General features: G+C 38.9%; 1 protein-coding gene across 5 annotated transcripts in view; it reads right to left on the reverse strand.

The window, feature by feature from the left end:
* The window catches only part of LOC145968165 (one cut domain family member 2), a 75,981-nt gene that overhangs the window by 23,055 nt on the left and 33,052 nt on the right, over window positions 1-19,874 (reverse strand). For 2 of the 5 annotated variants that reach the window (XM_083093463.1, XM_083093462.1), the window contains one exon: window positions 5,978-6,050. The exons of the other annotated variants lie outside the window; for them this stretch is intronic. In XM_083093463.1, the coding sequence (XP_082949589.1) occupies window positions 5,978-6,050 (73 nt within the window). The remainder of the gene's footprint in view (window positions 1-5,977; window positions 6,051-19,874) is intronic. 5 annotated transcript variants of the gene reach the window in all.

The raw sequence follows: 19,874 nt of genomic DNA on the forward strand, positions 1-19,874 counted from the left end.
CGAGCACTGCGACCCCTCCCGTGTTTTGTGAATTTATCCGAGACTAGAAAACCCTGCTTTTTATAAAAAAATTTATTTATGCTCATGTTTTTTTTTTTTTGAATGAACCAAGCGATGCGTTTTGGACTTTTTCGGTGCATTTTCGAGACGCGACAAATAGACTCGAAGACGCAGAACGGAGGGGAAGAACTTTTGTTAGAGTCATTCTGTGAATTACGTAATATAATATGTATATTCAGCCATGCAGTATGTATATATATATATATTATTAATATATAATATATACATATATAAATAAATATAGATATATAGATAGAGATATATATATAACTGATATAACTGAGCCCGGTGGCGTTTTATTGAGAAATTCTCATCTCTCTCTTTTCCTCCGAAAGACCGACTGACCGACCGTATTCGTCCCCCCTCTTTTTGCTTTCAATCTCTCTTTATTCCTCCTTTACTCCGTAAGCACTCTCCCTCTCTCTTCCTCAAACAAATAAAATTCTAAAACGTACACCTTTCACGATTCTTGCTCTCAGCTTTTGCTTATAAATGCTACTGACATTATTGAGGAGACAGATTCTTTCCAACTTTTAACATGTGTCGTATTTTGACACATCAATATGACACAATGTATGTAATTATAGCATCTCATTATTAAAAATTAGAGAACCAGTCTACAGGAAAAGATTATGTATATTTTTAAAACTTTAACCCTAAAAAAAAACACACACCGATGCACTTTGGCGTCCTAGAATTGAAGCGATCAGTACGCGTTTAGAAATTTATCGAATCGTAAAAGGTGATCCTAGGGGTGTTTCGGGGATTCTCTCTTTGCCGATGTATTTCAATTGCGGAACAAGTGTTTTGTACAAATAGAATACTTTTTCTGTGTATGTGTACATGTGTGCGCGCGCGCGCGCAGTTTATGGATTCGAAGAAAGTTTGCCCTTTTAATTTTAGCCAAATCTTTTCGAATAATTTTTCAACTTTGAATAATTTCTGCTGCGCGCACGATTGGTTTTTGTGTTTTAAATAGCGGCAAGTATATTAATAAAATCTTTTTTCGAAAGTTAGAATTTTGTATGCCTATCTTTTGATGTATCATGTATATGTGTGTGTGTATACGTGTAAGTGTATATCCCAGCGTGGCTTCGTGCTTACTTCTGATCGAATGAACATATGGATGACGGGATCGATCGTAACCTTCCTAGAATATGATTGTGACTGTTGGGGGTAAAAAAAAGTCAGTTCGTGCACATCTGAATCGTGATAGCAAATCTCATTCATCGTCATTCATCACGGAGAGATTATCCTGCATTTCATTCTACAAGTCAATTTTCAGTATTAAATAAGAGAAAAAAATCCTAAATCATAATCGCGTGCTTGTGATGGAATTCTTAACATAAAACTCATAATATATGTGCATTCACGATATTTTCCGGTGGCAATTTTCCCTTCTTAAACACTATGTGATTGATATAAATTATAGTTTTCACTTTACGTGAATCGTGGTTTTTCTTTTTTTTCTTGAAACTCGAATCTCGCTTGTCAGCGCGCATTGAAATTGCGACAAAATGAAGAACAAAAAAAGAAGATACAATCATTTTATGTCATCGTGTCGTGTTGTTTATGTCACAGAGTCGCGTTTCACCAGTCTGTTAATTCGGGCCGTTGTCAGAAAGCGCTGGCCGAAATAAACGGATACGATTAAACTCATTGTAAATGAAACAGGAAACCAGCGCGCTACTTATCGGCAAACCAACACGATTGTTATGTTGCGCGTTTTGTTGTAATCTCACGAGCGGTTGCTTGAAATACATCGACAATCGTATATCATCATCGTGCGAACTGACGCGTCTTCCATGCTGCAAAAAAAAGAGCAAAATGCAATCGCTCCGCGTTATAGACAAATTCATTTGGTAAGTCGTCGAGATACGCCAGGAAAATCGTATAAGAGTAAAATACAGCGCGCTTTTCATTTTCTCATCATGTTAATGAGAATATCCCATTTTCTTTGTCATTTTATATGAAAAGAAAACATTGTTTTAATATCTGCAATTTAATTAAAAAAAAATTAATAGAGAAATTAATATATAAATTGATATAGATATATTATAAATATTAATTTCTTTATAATTTTTAGAATAGATATAATATGCGTAGAGATACGTTTGATGCACATCAGAATTTCCGCGATGCAGAAATGATAAACTCGATAAACAGCAATTATGGTTACGAGGCGTTAAAAATTTATAGAGCGCGGAAACCAATTAACAGCGAGCGTTACGATCAATTCGGTTTTCTCATAGGTCACGGTAATTATTCAATACACCATTTGCCGCGTTACATCATTCAGCGGGCACGTCATTAACTTAATTATTTGCCGTTTCCGATAAACATGTGCGCAATTTTCGCGAGGATTGTTCGCCAAGGAAGAAAATGAATCGTTCCTTTGCAGAATGGAAGAGCATTTGTTTTTGCGAAAAGAAAACTTTAGCATAAAGTTTTCACGTAGGTGGCATTGTCTAACTCATGTTTTGCTCTCATTTTAATTGAGTAGAAAATAAATGTATGTGTAATGATAAAAAATTAATTCATGTTTTACGTTAATCTTTTTTTTTTGCTTATTATTAACATCTGTCGAGTCATTATTTGCAATTTTTAAAGAGAAATAGAAATTTACATTTTTTTTATTATAAACTTGAGTATTTATAATTGATAAAAATTAATAATTAAGAATAATATAATTATAATTTATTATAACTTATAATGTGATTCCAAAATGAGATTTAAATTTCTAAATTATAATTCTGCTTGTGTGAATCAATGCGACAAAGTTTTCGATATGCATTCGCAAACTTGTTTGTTTTTCAAATTTGAATCAATAGTAAAGCAATGTAATAATTAATAACTCACAGACGGACAAGTAAATATAGATTATCCGAAAAAGAATGATACATATTTAATCTCATTGAGACATCATCGATAGTCAATACCATCTACTTCCGGTGTCATTTGCAGGATTATTTCGATAAGCTCGCTCCGTGAAGAGCCAACTTAATTTTCGGTCGAGGAAAACTCTGCAAAAACATTAATCGAAGATCGGCCGCGCAAAGTGACCAAGAAACAGCCCTGCCAATGACAGGTGGACATTTCACGCCCCTGTGACACGAGCGATCGTGTCCACGTCAAAGTCGGATCAATCCGATCGTCGAGTGATTTGCTGCGTGTAATCTCTCCTTTCTCTCTTACGCTCTCTCTCATTCTTTCTCTCTTTCTCTCTCACACTTTTTCTCGTAATCTCTCTTCCGATTCGCATATTTAGTTTCGAATTTAGAGTGTGGCTGCTTGGTAGTGACGAGGTTACCCGCAAGAATCGCGAACGCTGAGTCTCGTGGGCATAAATTTAACCGCTCAACTGGATCTTTCTCTTTAATAACGCGATTAATTTTAATATTCTTTATTTATTTTATTATTTATTTAATATTCTTTATTTATTTTTCTTTATAATAGAAAACTGCAAGTGATCCAGATTAATGAATAATCCGTCTTACAGTTTTTTTTAATCATGTTTATGATTATTCTAATCATAGCTTTGTTTAATTATTCCGTTAATTTATGAAAATATCAAATTGACAATGCGAGAAATGTTTAAACCAGTTGAGGAGCTAACAACTCCTTGTCGATTCAATTTAGAATACGATTTCTGTTATTCTCCCTCTTCTTTTTTCACTCCTCGGCCTTTCCCTTTTCCCCCGTTTTCTTTTCTTTTTCAACCTTTTCTATCAGTCCAACAACAGCGACTTTTCCCGAGCGGCTTCTCAATAAAATGCCTCCGTACGTGTCATTTGTCTAGTATTTCTTGTTTTTAGAATTTCTTTGTAATAGTCAGTCACATATACATACGACTGAATCGTTTGTTGTGTCGTTGTGGTAAGGATGGTGTACATGTTAATTGTATGCAACGTGTCTGTATTTCTTTTAATCTAAGGCTTACGTTTAAAGAAGCAGCAGCAAGATACGATATATATATATATAATATATGTAGGCGAATATATATGGATGTATAAAGGCCATAATATATTACGTGTATATATATGTATATATATATACACACATATGTATATACATATATATGCATACATATGTATATATATGTATATTTACGGTTCATACAGGTACAGCGAGCGTGCATGGATATTATTCATTTGTATGTATGTATGTATGTATTTATGTATGTCTCTCCCACCCTTCTGTGAGATTTGCTTGCCTTTTCGAGAGCTGTCGATGCTGGTCGCACAGCTAAATCAACAAACAGAACTCAGTCATAATATATAAATGCAGCCCGCCATCGCTCGCTCGTTCCGTGTCCGTGTTCCGTTTGTGCCGCATGTTATTTCTATTATTAATCTTTAATCCTCCCGCGCGAGCTTGCACCTTGCATCTGTCCGTCTATTTCGATGCATTCTCGATATTCTCGATTCGAGTAATTTTGACAAAGGAAAATCTCGTGCAACGATAATTTTGTCAACGCAACAATGACCGAAAAATAGTGGAATATCCTTAGATTCTAATTTTTCCCGCAGCGTTTCTCTCCTTTCCCTTCTCTCCTTCCGGAATTATTACCGAAAGGGAGACGTTTAGAACGCGAGATGGAAAAGTTGGAATGTTAAAGGCTCTTCCACGTCATTGTTGCTTCTTCTCGCGAGAGAAAAGAAACGATAAGGGGGACGAAATTCGCGGGGAGAAATTCGCGTCGCAGAAGACGTGCCGAAGGAGATGTCTCGCGACCGAGGCCTGCGGTCGCGGGACACCCGTCGACTTCCGGGCACGACTTCCGACATCGAGCGCGACTCTCCCAGCGACTTCGATTCTTTTGATGGCATAATCGATCGCGCATGCACGCGAGGAAAAATCGCGTGGACGACAACGACGCAGCGTACGTCTGCGTCGGCGTCGCGACATGGCGCCATTTTTCTCGCTCTGGCTTTTTAATCGAGAATTCTTCGAAAAGACAAAGTTTCTTCCCTCGAAAATATTTATTCGTTTCCAATTTTAATTTTCTTGTCCCTCCAATTCTCGCCTCGCTCGAGCGGCGGCTGCATAAAAGTCAAAGACAAACATAAATACGAGAGAAAGAAAGGAAAATAAATAGAAATTGAAAGGGTAGAAAGAAGAAGAAGAAGCTGCGCCTATAAAATGTAGATATAATAATTAATATCTGTACATATGCATATGAAGTTGATCGATCGTTTCATCCACCAAGTCAGTCAATCGAAAGCAATTGACGAAAGGGCTCAGCTGGGTGATATTTAGGATGGGGGCAGGGCGAATCAACGGGGAACGAATTGACTGAACCAAAAACGCAAAGGCAAGTCGTGTTAAATGTCATCGGCAAAGTGTCATAGCGTGAATAGAGAAAAGTTTAGATTTCTCAAAAAATAAAGACGGTATTGATCTTTCTTTGCTTTTAAAAAGTAATATTCAATTATACGGAATTGTGTGTTTTATCGAGAATCAATTTTCTTTGTTCCAAGCAAATGTAACGCGTTTGTCAACAAATTTTATTTTCCCCGACACCGCTATCGCGCTGCGACAGAATCGACTCTCAATAAAACAAAAAGTTTTGGTTCTCAGAAATTATATTTTTGTCTAATTGTTTAGATAGAGGAAAGATTTTTCAAGAGAGATAATAAATAATAAAAAAAATTGAATATCGAGATTCGAAAATGAGAGAATTTCGAGGATCAAAAGGTTCTAAACAAAACTCTTTTCTACTCACGCGCGTTTCCGCCCGCGTGTGTACGTGTATGTGTAATATGTGTAATAGATAAAGACAAAGATCATAAGGGGAGAGGGGTCAATGTATGTCTCGAACCATTACAACAATGTTATAGTATAATCTGGTTTCAGAAACATGTGTAGTTATCATAGGTGGAATTATTTTACGAAACACCGAAACTGAGAGACTCACAAGCAGGAAGAGGAGGGTGTTTTCCTTCGTTTAGAGTTGACCGATCTCACGTTAACATTGCGCATCTGGTAGTCTGCAATGCAAAACACACTTTGGTAGGGTCAGGGACGACGGCCTTCGACGAGATGACGAGAAACGGGAAGGACGACTTTTCTCTTTCTCTCTTTTTTTTCTTTCATTCCCTTCTCTCTCTCTCTTCCGTTCTCCCAATCCGCGATATTTCGTTCCATCTCTCTCTCTCTCTTTCTCTCTGTCTCTCTCTCTCTCTCTCATTCTCTCTTGTCGCCTTTGTTAAAGTTAATTCGACTGGATTCACGAAGAAGCACTGTCGGATAATTAAGTGGCGCGCCTTAATAAAAGAACCTTCTTTTGTGATGCCATTAAATTGAAAATTAATAGTTAAATTAAATGTTTTTATAAGAATGTTTACTGACGGAAAAAAGTTATCGAAAAATAGCACGATAGAAACATTATAAACATTTCATTTAATTATCCGTTATAGTTGTATCGTCGAAAAGTCACAGAGTAAGATTCTTCCATCGGGATCGATTTGTAGAATCCCCTTAATTGTCCGACGGTGATTCTCTCACTTGCACTCTCTTTCTCTCTCTCTCTATTTCTCTCCTTCCTTTCTTTCTAGTCGTCATTTCTCCCGTCGCCGCTTTCTCTTCTCTGTTTTGCACTCTCCTTCGCTCTCTTTCTATTTTGCTCCATCTCTATCTCTCATTTTATCTCTGTCTCTTAGATCGAGACACGTACCTTCTCTCGTCATTTTTTTTTTCATTCGCGTTCTCTTCCGCCACCCGATAGGGAAAGCGACGGTAGACACCGGGCTCGATAATCATGATCGATAATGATTATGCAAATTCACATCGCGAAAAAAAGCGAATAATTTTTTATTCAATTTAGAAAAATTACAATTATGTACGATTTGATTGATTAATTAATATAAATTTATATTTTACTTGTCTAAATTGCAGATAAATTTCATAATAAATTATATTTGCGATCCTATGTCTGATCGAATACGACTGCAACTCCTGATTTCACGTCTGACCATAAGGCGGCCGCAACTCCTTTCTTTTCGTCCGACCACACCGCGGCTGTAACTCCTTAAACCGCGGTATTTCTCGACGTCGCTTTCCGTATTTGTATCTTTTTCCGTTTCTCTTTCCTCCGCGAGGAAAGCAAAGTGACGAGGAAAATGGTGGCGAAAGAGAAATCACAAGGATTGATGATAGGGGAGCGTTAAATCTGCTCGCCATTGAGATAAAGAGGGACAGGTCGCGTTGATCGGAGAGCGAGAAACATAAAATCAAGTGGCCCCCGTCGCTCTCTTGCCTCAGGTACCAAACTACAGTAGAAGTCCACTCTAAATTCGAAACGAAATCAATGAGCCGAATCGAGCGGCCGCCATTCGCGAAAGCAGAGAGAATTCAAGAGTCCTCTCTAATCTGATCTGATCTGTTCGGTTCGATCGGTCAAGCTCTTGATCTTGATGGCCGCATCCTTTTGGCTCTCTATCTCGGGATCCGACGATCCGCGCCGGTCTAAGAAGAGTTCCGAGGCTCGAGAACCTGGTATCCGACGATCCGAGGATCCCGAGGAGGGATCCGCGGATTTGAGATTCCAAGAACTTGATGATTGACAAAAAAATTTGAATACTTGAAAATCCAAGAATTCTCGAGAATCTCAAAAAACGAGAGAGATTCGAGGATCCGGGGACTCAAGCGCGTTTTTCCGGTCGGTCTTCGAAGATCCACGGGGTTTCTAGTTTGAAACTTTTACAAATTAGCACTTTACACAATTATTAACGAATACTTAATTATTATCTCGGATATGATTGTTGAAGTGAAATTTTTTTCGTCGGACACTCGAGGAGCCCGGCCTTTCTAGTTTCCTGAAAAGAAAATCGTTATACGCTTTTCTGCGACAGGATATGTGCGGGGAGCGCATATGCGTGTGTGTGTATGTATGTGTGAGTATACATGTGACGTCCGCACACATATACCGGGGCGTTGTCGATGCATGCCCGTATTTAGTCCACGCGAAAAGCGATCGGGGGACGTAAACGGACGTAAACGGGAATAAAAAGAGCTGAATATCTCTGTCGGGGGCCGACGATTCGTGCTCGTCCTCGTCGTCGTTCTCGTCCTCGTCCTGCGCGCGCGTCCATCGACACAGGACGCGCGGGAGGATGCACTTGCAGCCGATATATTTTCCGCTCGCCTGTATTCGTCGTCGTTTCTCTCTTTTTTTTTCTACTGCGAGACGAACGATTAAAAAAAGATGGTAGGAATGTGGAGGCGGGGATTCGAGCGATCGGGAAGCTTTTTGGAACTCGCTCCATGCCCGATTAGTCGCCCGAGGCATTATCGAAACGCGAGTCAAATCGATATATCGTGTCTTAATCTCTTTTATTACAAAAAAAAATTATATTATAGTATTCAATTTAAAAAATATTAAAGAAAAAGCTGTCTCATTTTTTATATACATTTAATGCTATTTTTTGCAAATATAGTTTATATGTAATAAAAAAATTTTAGAAACATATATGTATGTCTAATATTTGCTTTTACGAAGAAATTCCATTATTCTATTGAGAGTCACGCAATAGGGAAGAAATTTAAATATTTAATTACATAATTACATTTAATTATGCTTACACATTATATCCTCGTTAATTGACTTTCGAATAATTGAATTCGAATTTGATGATACTTGAGTTATCGATCATGAGATATATTTTTGAATATTTTATTATAAACACGTCACGATAGGAATATTTGATTACATTCGTAATCCTACTTTTGTTTGCCAGCATGTGTGACATGTGCGTCGAGGAACGTTGTCGTGACGAATGTAACGTGATAACGGAACCTTTTCAAGTTTCAAGTTGTGCATCTTTGATGCCGCATTCAATAGAACCGACGGCGTTTTAATTAACTGCAAAATTAATGTCCCTTAGTCGAATTGTTAATTAAAATCCGTCGCTGCCGACTATTTATTGAATCGCGACCGATTCTTGTCTGCGTAATAAAACGCACGTCGTCGAGTCGCCCGCGACGCAAACAAACCGAGTGTCCGTCATTCTTGTCATCTTACGAAAATCCGAGGGTGAACGGGAGGAGAAGAAATGAGAGGAAAAGATGGAATAAAAAGTTGAGACTATTTTTCAGAGTCCTTTCTTTGCTCGCGCGACCCGATTATTTCCGTTCGGGAAAGGAATAAAAAAATCAAGCTTCGCGTCCATCACTCGCGATTCGATCTTGTATGATTACAGTCGTCATTTTGCCATTTCAGCATTTCGGCAAAAATATCTCAGCGAAGAAATGTCATTCCAGAAGGGTGAAAAGATACCGAATCGTTTAATGTATGCGTTCGTATTTTAATTGATCGTATTGTAGGTTTTTCGCAAGCGACATTTATCCTTCTGGTCGAAAGAAATATGAATATCGTAAAAAATTATTAAAAATACGTTTTGATTATTAAGATAAACTCTTTGAAAATTTTCTATAATACCTTCCATGATTGATTTAGATAAAAAAAATGGTTATTCATGTGACTGATTTTAAATGCATAAAAGTTAGATGTAGTTTAAAGGAAACTTTTACTTGTGTTCCTTTAATTCGTCGATTTCTTTCAAGAAATTTAGGGAAGTTTTTTTTTCTTTAACGCGTAGAGGAAATTTAAGAAAAATTCTTTTCACAAGAAATTACCTTCTAATTGATTCTTCATTCGAAAAGATTCCAGGTTCCAAGAATTGTACAAGAACTGTATATAAGAGAGCTGAATGTATTTTGCGAATTTCAAGGATCCTCGAAAGATTGGGATTTTCCAGGAAAAAAAATTGCCATGTAAAATTTGAATTTGTATAATTTTCCCTAGAATTTAGAAGCTGGAAAAGTTTGGAAAATACTCAAGTATCGAAACCGTGGCAATATAGAGATCATCGTCCAAGTCTTTCCTCGCAACGAGAAAGAGAGTCGCGGGAAAAGCGAAACGTTATTATTACATCCTTTTCCTATCTGTATCCTATCTCTTTCCATCCCTGGGCTGACAGGAATTCTCTCTCGCGCTATTATCGAATCCGATCGGACGCAGCGAGAGAAGAAGAGAGAGAAAGAGTCGATTACCTTTGACGGAACCACCTGTTCGGCGTTATCCTCTTTTTTCCTTAAGCGACGCCCGAATTCGTTTTATGGCTCGCATCCGCATCGCATACTCTATAAAGCGGCAAAGTGGTCGGTCGGTCGCGGATAGAGAAAAGCGAAGGGAGAGGAGAGACGAGGCCCCGGTGCATCCAAAGGGGTTGGGACGTCGAGCGGCGCGAGCGAGGGAGGGAGGAATTTAAAAGTAATTTTGACGTCGGAAAGAGTGGCCAGTGCCGAGAGGGCACCGACGGATCGTTACGGTCCTTTGATCGCGAATTAAAAGCTCGAAGTCGACAGTTTAGCGATGCCACTTCTATCGTGACGATGGGCGGTGATGGTCTTCTGTCTTTCTCTCTCTCTCTTTCTTCCTTTCTTTCTCTCTCTCTCCCTCTGTGGAATCTCTGGCACGAACCACGGGTATCTCTCTGCCATCCTGAGCCTCCTCCTCTTCCACCTCTTTCTCTTCCTCCTGCCTCTGTCTTTTTTCCGCGCGCGTACATCCGCTTGTCTTTCTTTTTCAACCCCCTTTCCCTCCGCTCGCGAGAGGCGCTCTCTCGCACCATATTTTCCTGTCTTCTGCGGCCGGTTCGTTAACCTGTCTGCAGCATTTATTGGCGCTCGCCGATGTAAAAGGAAGAGCTTACCAATAACATATTACTGTATTTCAATCCTGCAACGGGCGAAGAGAGAGAGAGAGAGAGAGAGAGAGAAAGAGAGAGAGAGGAGAGGGAGATCCTTTGCGAGTGCCGGTTGCGTCAGTCGACGGGAACGGGCCGCGTTCGGATTTTTTTCCACCGCCTCCCTCTCTCTCTCCCTCTTTTTGGTCGTCCGACCCCTTTTGGCTCTTCGCCTTTGGTCTCTTTCACTAGAATTCTTGGATCGCTTCCCGTCGATCGTTGCCGATTGATCCGCCGATCGGATTGTCGCATCCGGTCCGGCCGCTCTATTGTGCCCCCTGATTTCATTACCATCGCAAAATTTAATTTAACTTTCATGAGGACCGTCGGGTAGATCGAGGCGGCGTGTGCTATTAATAAAAGTAAATATTGCACGGGGGTGTCTCCTCGGCCGATTACGTTTCTTTCCGACTGCCGAGTCGGAATAATGACGTAAATGGATAAACGAAGAACGATCTTTGGAAAAGGGATCGCGCGAGAAAAGGCGATTGTTTCAACGGGAAGGAATCGAAAATTACGGAGTAATCTTGGAATGAATAGACTACGGAATATCTTTCGATCATTTCAATCATGAAATTGGAAAATAGATGACACAATCTTTACTTTCGAGCGATTTCTTTCTTCTACCCGAAATTATAACTTAATTAAGGAGTAACAACCTATGAGTTTTATCGCATATATCCTTTCCAAGAAAAAATCAATTTGACATTTATTGCAAAAAATTTGCGGTCATTGTTTGACTCTGAGACATCTTGGCCTCTTTGTCGTCCAAATATCTAATTTAATCGTCTATCATGTTATAAAAAAAATGCATCATCAAAGTACGAGAAAGAATTATGATCCATATATCCGCTGCAACTTGGGGCCGGACTCTGGCTTATAAATAATAAATATTTCGAACGCGTCGACGGAGATCGGGGAACGGGAGACGGAGGCTGCATGGCGGAGACGTTTAGGCGGGATACGTTCGATTTTGTCCGAATATGACGGTTTGACGTTGCATACGAGAGTCGTCGCGGCGAGAAAGGGGATGACGATCCGAGCGAGAGCGAGAGAAAGAGAGAGAGAGGACGGTGAATCCGAAGGCTTTTCGGTCGAGAGTTTCGGCTGGAATATCGGAAAACGCCGCCGAGTTAGAGTACAAGAGAGAGAGTCAGGAGGCTTACCCCCCCTCCCTCTCTCTCCTTCTCCTCTTCCCCGATATATATGCATATAAACACAATACCTTGCCGTTTCTGGTCGCAGGGGTGGTTCGCGTCACACATGCACGCAATCCAGTCGTAAATACACGTGTGCACACACGAATACGATCCTTCCGTATACACACGCGCACCTACACCTCGCTCGGAATATCCACATCCACCATCCGCGTATATTTTATATCCGCGGAGGCGACAAGAGAGGAGGGTTGAAAAAAGCGGTGGGAGGTCTTCCGCGTGACGCGCTGTTCGCCTTCTCTTCATCGGCGCCCGCTAATCCGAAAACTCGTGTGCTCGAAAATCGCACGGCGATTATTTTTCCGTCGTTTATTTTGAGAGAGAAGGAGAGATAAAGAGCGAGGGGAGGGAGGGAGGGAGAGAGAGAGAGAGAGAGAGAGAGAGAGGGATCGCGATCAGGATAGATCGACTTGCGACGAGTAATCCGCATGTGGAAGATTACGCGGGAAATTTTCGGCGTCCCGGTAACGTTCGACCTTTTTTTCCGAAAGGATAAAAGTAGGAAGCAATATTTTTTCCAAGTCTGTATTTTTTACGTTAGCTTCCTTTATTCAAGGTTTTCCGTTATTAATTTTCAGTTATTTTCATTCACCGAGTTCCCGCTTCGAGAATTCGCAACACACGCCATTATGAAAGTTGCAAATTATTTAACGAGTAATGTTATACAATGCTATTAATTTTTTCTTGTTACTATTAATACTAATTTTAAATAATAAATACATTCATTTAATACTAGCATTTTTAATAAATAATTCGTTTTGCTTAATTGGCATAAATATTTGCAACATTCTTTTTGTCCATTTTCACAAATAATTGATGATTTAACATTTTAATAAATTAAAATCTTTTAAAAATATAATTTTAATCATTCTTTCCATAATCTTATGTATTTCGTTTTATAATATCTGGAAACTTTTTACACATTTTTCTCTTTCTTTCTTCTGCTAGAAGAATTGCTAAAAGATTATTTGTGAAAATAGACAAAAAGAATATTGCAAATATCTATGCTAATTAAGTAAGACAAATATTATTTATTAAAAATGCTAGTATTAAATGATTGTATTATTATTTAAAACTCAAATTTGCTCCCGATTGTGTAAAGAAATTATTTTTTCATTAATAAGAAGAATACACTATAATTATATTCGATTATGGGTTGTTGCTCGGCAATGAAATGTCCTCCTGTCGTAAGATTCGTGACTGCGGGACGCTAATTATCACAAGTGCGGGCGCTTTTCGCTAGTGCATCGACCGGAAACGCCGTCGCGCTGGCAGGCAAGTTTTTCCGGCATGGCGGTGTAATGTCACGAGCGCTGGTTTTCAGTTTGCTGCGTAGCAGATTTCGAGATCCCTCAATTTGATGAATGGCCGTGATCGCGCGACGCCCCGGACAAGCCGAAGCGCGCATGATTAATATGCATTGAAAACGACAACGACGACGACGACGTGTCTCGTCTCGTCTCGTCTCGTCTCGTCTCGTTTCGTCTCGTCTCGTCGCGTCTCGTCGCGCGGTACGTGATGCCGAAATCGTGAATCGCTAACATACGACGACACCGTGGCGATAAATCGTTCTCCCGAATCAAGGAACGATTTCCTCCTTTTAATCGTTTATCTCGTTTTGTTTCCCGTAGCCGAGCTCAAGCAAGCTTTTCAATCGCGCACACGAGATTTCGTTTAATTTTAAAAGCGTAATTTTTTAAAATAAAAAACAAGAATTTCAATCGTCACCAAGTTATTTTCATTAATAAATAAATGTTTACCAATAAATATTTTTTTAATTGAAAAGTATTCTTTAATTAATAAATATTTTTTGATAAATATTTCAAATAAATAATTATTACAGCACATTTTAAAGAGTCAAATACGGAAAAATAAGGAAAAATATAGTCGTTAATATTTAATGACAAATTATATTTAAGTCGTTCTCTGAATTGTTCTAGGGGTTGATCGAATTAAACGAAGGACAGGATCCCCTTTTCGATCGTCTCGCATAATTATTCTCTTCTTTTATCGAATATCTCTTTCTCTCTCTCTCCCTTTCTCTCTATCTTTGTATAGCGTTACCGGTAACTTAATAACGATCGAGAGAAGCAGCGGTAATCGAAACCGGAAGCGCACGTGAACGAGGAAACCTCTTCGACGCGCGACCAAGTCGATTCGTCCGGCTCTTTTATTCTCACCTGTCTTGTCGTCTTATGCGAACTCGATACTCTTCCCCCTTTTCCGTTCGGGGGTTGCTTTACACATTTTCTCTTTTTATACACACATTATGTTAGCTAAGAGTTACGATAGTGAATTGCATATTAAATTTAGCTTATAATTAATTTTCACAATTTATGAATTTTGTAAATAATTTGCAAATGGATTTAAAAAAAAAAATCTTTTTACTACGAATTTATAAATCTGGTGATTTCTTTTAATAATATTTTTACAGCTACAAGTTTTAAAAATAAATCGGGTGCGCGTTATCAGTACAAATTATTGTTACCGTTAAATGGAGAAAAAAGAAAATATGCGAATGCGAGAGATGGCTAAGCTCCGTCATCGATATCCTTCTCTCTCATTCGGAATACAATGAAATCTCAGTTTAGATTGGATCCGCGATGGCTTAGTAGATACAGCGAGATGGATTGTTAAATAATATAGAGTGCGACGAAAGAGGCAACGAGAGGGAAAGAGAGATGGCGGTCGTAATAAAATTCTTCACCGCGAATATCGTGTAATGGAAAATTTGCGAGAATCGCGGCCACTTCATACGATTGGTGATCGGTAAAAATTGTTGGGAATTAGAGAATATTACACGAGAGTCCACGCGTCTCGCGAGGATAATGGAGTCCTCCTCCCTTTGCTGGCCAACCTTCTTTGGGTTCTCCCGGGTCTTGTTCTCGACAATGAAACGTCAAGAGGATTGCGTGAGTGATCTTGGAAAAGACGCCATCTTTCGGAAAAGCTTCCTGGAAATGGGATAGTGGAGCAAGGTCGGGGTGCTTAGAGGGAGAATACTAGGGAGAAGTTAGATTACGTCAGAGCACGTCAAAGTAAGTCAATCTTACTCTCGCTAAAATGAGGCATTCTAAACATATGGAATGTTGTCGGGTAACGTTTCTATTGATAGAATGCAGTTGCTTTAATTCGAGTGCAGTTTAGTCAAACTAGTATATTTTTTAATAAAATTAGAATAGATTTCGCGAGCATATATATAATTAATTATTAGCTTGATATGTATTCATTATAAGAGAAAGTACTCAATTTTTTACAAAGAACTTTTTAAAAAGTTTCTTTATAGGTTTGTAATAAAACTATTATGATAACCTAAAATAGAAAAAATTTCATTTAATTTCGCATATTATATTTATCATAAGTTAAAATTTTGGTTTTCATTTGACAGTGATTTCTACTGATAACGCGCATCCGATTTTTATTTTTAAAACTTGCTATTAAAAACTTATTAAGAGAAATCATCAATAAATCAATAGTAATATTTTCTTAAACCCACTGATAAATTATTTACAAATTTGTAAATTTATAAATCTTAACCGCTAAAACTTGAATCGTTTTGAAAATTAATTATAAACTGAATATAATTAACTGAATAAGCGATTTACAAAACAGAGAAAATTATTTATATCAGTATTCCTCGATAACGTCGACTGTCGTTATTAATACATTCAACAACTAGTGAATAGCAGGAATGTAACTTTGTCATTTATTTGTCATAATTGATCTAATTCAACCATTCAAATCTCTCCAAGTATTTTCACCAAGTCCGAGCATCGCGAGGAATTAATTTAGTTTGGCAATCTGACGGGAGTGATTATTACCGTCAACTCTCTCTCTCTCTCTCCCTCTTTCTCTGTCACACTCTCTCTCTCTCTCTCTCTCTATCGCTTTGAACGCGCATGATTACATACGTGTGTACACGCACGTACGCACGCATGCACGCAATATGTGCCGAAGCTATGTTGGCGGTTCAGATACATGCTGTATGCGACATATGTATCTATCTCGCATCGCGCGTGTATGTACCGAGAAGGGATCTCGTGCACGTATGTATATATGCACACATACGCATCTTATTGATGCGTTCAGAAATCCGCGCGGGTGCGTATGCACACGTATATCCCTTCTGCTCCCTTCCCGCTCTCCCTCCCCTTCCTCCCCCCCCGCCCCACTTCCGTCCCGCGGATCTACATATGTAATTAGCGACACGGATTACGGGTATATCATCCGTGCGGCCCCGTGTGTGTACATACGCATGTAATACACGCATATGCGATTAACATCTGGCCGCATCGACGACTGGGCCGCACGTCGGTACACACGCTGTTTGCTACGCGCATATCATACGCATACACATCTCTCTCTCTCTCTTTCTCTCTATATATGTGTATATATATATATATATATATATATATATATATATATATATATGTATATATATATGTGTGTGTGTGTATATAAACGTAGGTGTATGTGTGTGTTTGCGTGCGTATTTGAGGATACGCATGTTAATATCGGATCCCGAAATTAATCCGGAACGCACAATTAGTAAGATGCGTTTGACAGTCGGGATACAATAATCCGCTTTTTCACAAGATACACGACAAAGTGAGAAACAGAGGGAGAGAGAGAGCTCAATTATATTACCTTTGTATATCAGAGCCCATTATTCTGTTTTTAAAATCCATTAAGCTTCTTTTAAAAAATGACACGTATGATCATTAACAATCTTCAATTTATCGCGCTATTTATTAATCAAATTTTTCATCGTCGCTAAATAACTATGGACGAATAAATTACGAATGAATACTAATATTTGTGTCATTTAATTTTCTACGATTAAACTTGATTGACAGAATCATATTCTTTCGAAATTATATGCCTTATCTTCTTTATCTTTCTTGCATTCTTTGAAAATAACTGCGTGTCTTCCTCCTCCTCCCCTCTCTCTCTCTCTCTCTCTCTCTCTCTTTTCCTCTTATTTCCGTGCCGAAACTCGTGCGCAATTACTTTGTGATGCGTCATCGGGCCGCGAATGCATCTCGCGACATGTGCAACGCTGCCAATATTGAGTAAGATCGCGCGACACGCACATGCGCGCGAGCACGTGTATGTGAACGCACCTGTGCACGGGACTGCGCATATCCTCATGTAACGCTCGCGCTCGTAACCCTTGTGTAACCATTTCGTATAACACATACATGCACATACATACATACTACATACATATACATACACACACATATATATATATATATATATATATATATATATATGTATTTATTTATGTATATATGGGTACAAATAATATATATATCCATGTGTGTGTGAACAAGAGAGAGAGAGAGAGGGAGAGGGAGAGAAGCGCATACATGTATCTCTCTGTACAGCGTGGCAGCAGTGCACCGCATTCCAGACCGATCCTCTCCGTACTGCTCCTCCCTTTAACCCCCCATCGCGTATCCCCGGCCACGGCTGTTTCGCCCGCGAAAATTAATAAAGATACAATTAATAAAAATTACATATTTTTCATCCATCGGAGTCGGCAGGCGGTTGGGGGATCGGAGAGAGGGAACGCCGCGTGTGCGCCCCTTCGATCTTTTTTTCTTCGTTTTTGCACTCCTTCCCCTTTTCCCTATCCTCCCCGATTCCCGCGCGTATTTCCCTTTTTGTTTTTTTGTTTTTTTTTTTTGCAATACCGGAGCGAACGAGGCGAGCTTTCTTGCTATTTAAAGGCGGTCGCGAGCGATATTGCAGCTACAGCCTCGAGAAATATGGGCGAATTTGGTTATTAGGCGTCGCGATGGCCGCCCCGACAATTTTCACGGGCCACTCCGCTGCAATTTTTTCTCCTTTCCTTTTTTTTCCGTGTCACTGCGAGAGCAAGAAGAAAGAGGCGCATCGATTTCATAAAATTTCGCATTCGATAATGATATACTACTTTTTCGATTTTACATCGTCGTATAACATGTAATTTAATTCGATATTATTTACGTTTATGCTATTTTATATTATTTTATTCCGCGTGATTTTTCACTATTATTATATGTATCATTTTTCGTGTGATTTTTATCGTTCATTATATTAATGTAATTTAACTTTTATTAAAATCGAATTTTGTCACGAAATATTATATTATTATATATGTATAATGGCATATAAAAAATTAATAAAGCTTTTTATCGAATCAACGTCAAGAAAATACTTGTAATAAAAATTGATGAAATTTTTTAAATCGTAATTAAATTAAAAATTTACATTATAAAATCCGTAATAATATAAGAGAAGAATGCGCCGCAGTATTTAACCTCAAATTATATTTTTCAGAACTAAAAATATATACAGTAATGTATCGAACTAATTACATAAAATCACGAAAATTCTGTAATTATTCCTAATTGTTTTCAATCAATTTTGTGCTAAAAAATATCCGTTAGTTTTCACATATTTGCAGCTATCGTTATCTAAATTTCCTTGTGGAGAACCGTGTCGAGGAGGGGAGGAGGGGAAATAAATTTCGGGCGAAGCCGCAACACATCGGTTAATTCTCGTAAACAAAAACACGAACTCATGCCTTTTACAAGAGGAAAATAGAGATAGAGAGAGAGAGAGAGAGAGAGAGAGAGAGAGAGAGGGAGGGAGGGAGGGAGGAAGAGAGAGAGGATCACGTAACCGTGTACGAGGAGGAAGACGGAGAAAAAAATAAAATAAAATAATAAAGAGCGAATCAGTAATGTCGGCACTCTCATACACATCCTCGACGAAAAAAGCGCTGCGGGTGCATGCTGCAAACCCTGACAACTCACCCCTTCCGTTCCTTCCACCGTCCACCCCTTTCCTCACCATGAGGGCGGTGAAAAATTTAATTACAAAAAAGTTTTGGCATTCCGTCAGTTTGGTTTTAGTCGCGATATATCGTTCAGAATTTCGCCTCTCTCTCTCTCTCTCTCTCTCTCTCTCTCTCTCTCTCTCTCTCCCGCCTCTCTTTTCATTTCTATCTTCCGCCCTGTTTCCACTCTTGGGCATCTCATCTCTCGCCGTTCGTTTTATCCTCTCTCTCCTTCTTCCTCTCGAGGGTGGCAATCCCCCCGCGCGCGTATCTGCGGTTTATTCGAGCCCGCCTCGAACCGCACACCGCTCCTTCCCCCTCCGATTCGCCTCCGTTGCCGCGTCCCCGTTGGCCGCCCACGCTTTTTATAAAGCGCCGTTATATAATATTTTATTAATAATGCGATCGAGAGAGTCCACGGGAATACCCGCCACCGCCGCCGCCGCCGCCAGAGTTTCGAAGGCTGCGGTGGTGAACGGCGGTGCATCTCGAACCTGAGAGTATCAGCGTCAATAACCGGAAATATATTTCGAGAAAACCCGGCTATCGTCGCATTTTTTTTCAATTCTTTCAGATTACAGTCTTTATCAAGGAAATAGATCTATTTGTCACTCATTATCATATGCATTAAATCGTGTGTGTGTTAATTTGAAATTTTTGACAAACATGTTTGATGTTTTATGAAGTATGTATATTATATCTGTGTTTAATAGAGAAATCTAAAAATTAATTATGGTAATGCAATACGTACATGTTAAAAACTGAATCTCCCTAGTTTATAATTTAAGAAATTGTTTTGAATTGTGTGAGGTAAATAAATATTTTATTTTTAGATGAAACGAATATTTTATATGCAATTAAAATTTTATATAATTGTAATATTATAATGGTACTAAGTAATATATTTTTTAAACGTATAACTAATTGAAATTTGATTCTTTCTTCGACTCTGCAATTGATCCTTCAAAGATTCTCTTGTATTATTCTTTCGAACCCTCGACGGCTTAGCATTAGAGGGCT

This window comes from Camponotus vicinus, unplaced genomic scaffold (genome assembly GCF_025532165.1).
Source record: "Camponotus vicinus isolate PSW18456_S1 unplaced genomic scaffold, iyCamVici1.0 SCAF_3, whole genome shotgun sequence".
Taxonomy (NCBI): domain Eukaryota; kingdom Metazoa; phylum Arthropoda; class Insecta; order Hymenoptera; family Formicidae; genus Camponotus; species Camponotus vicinus.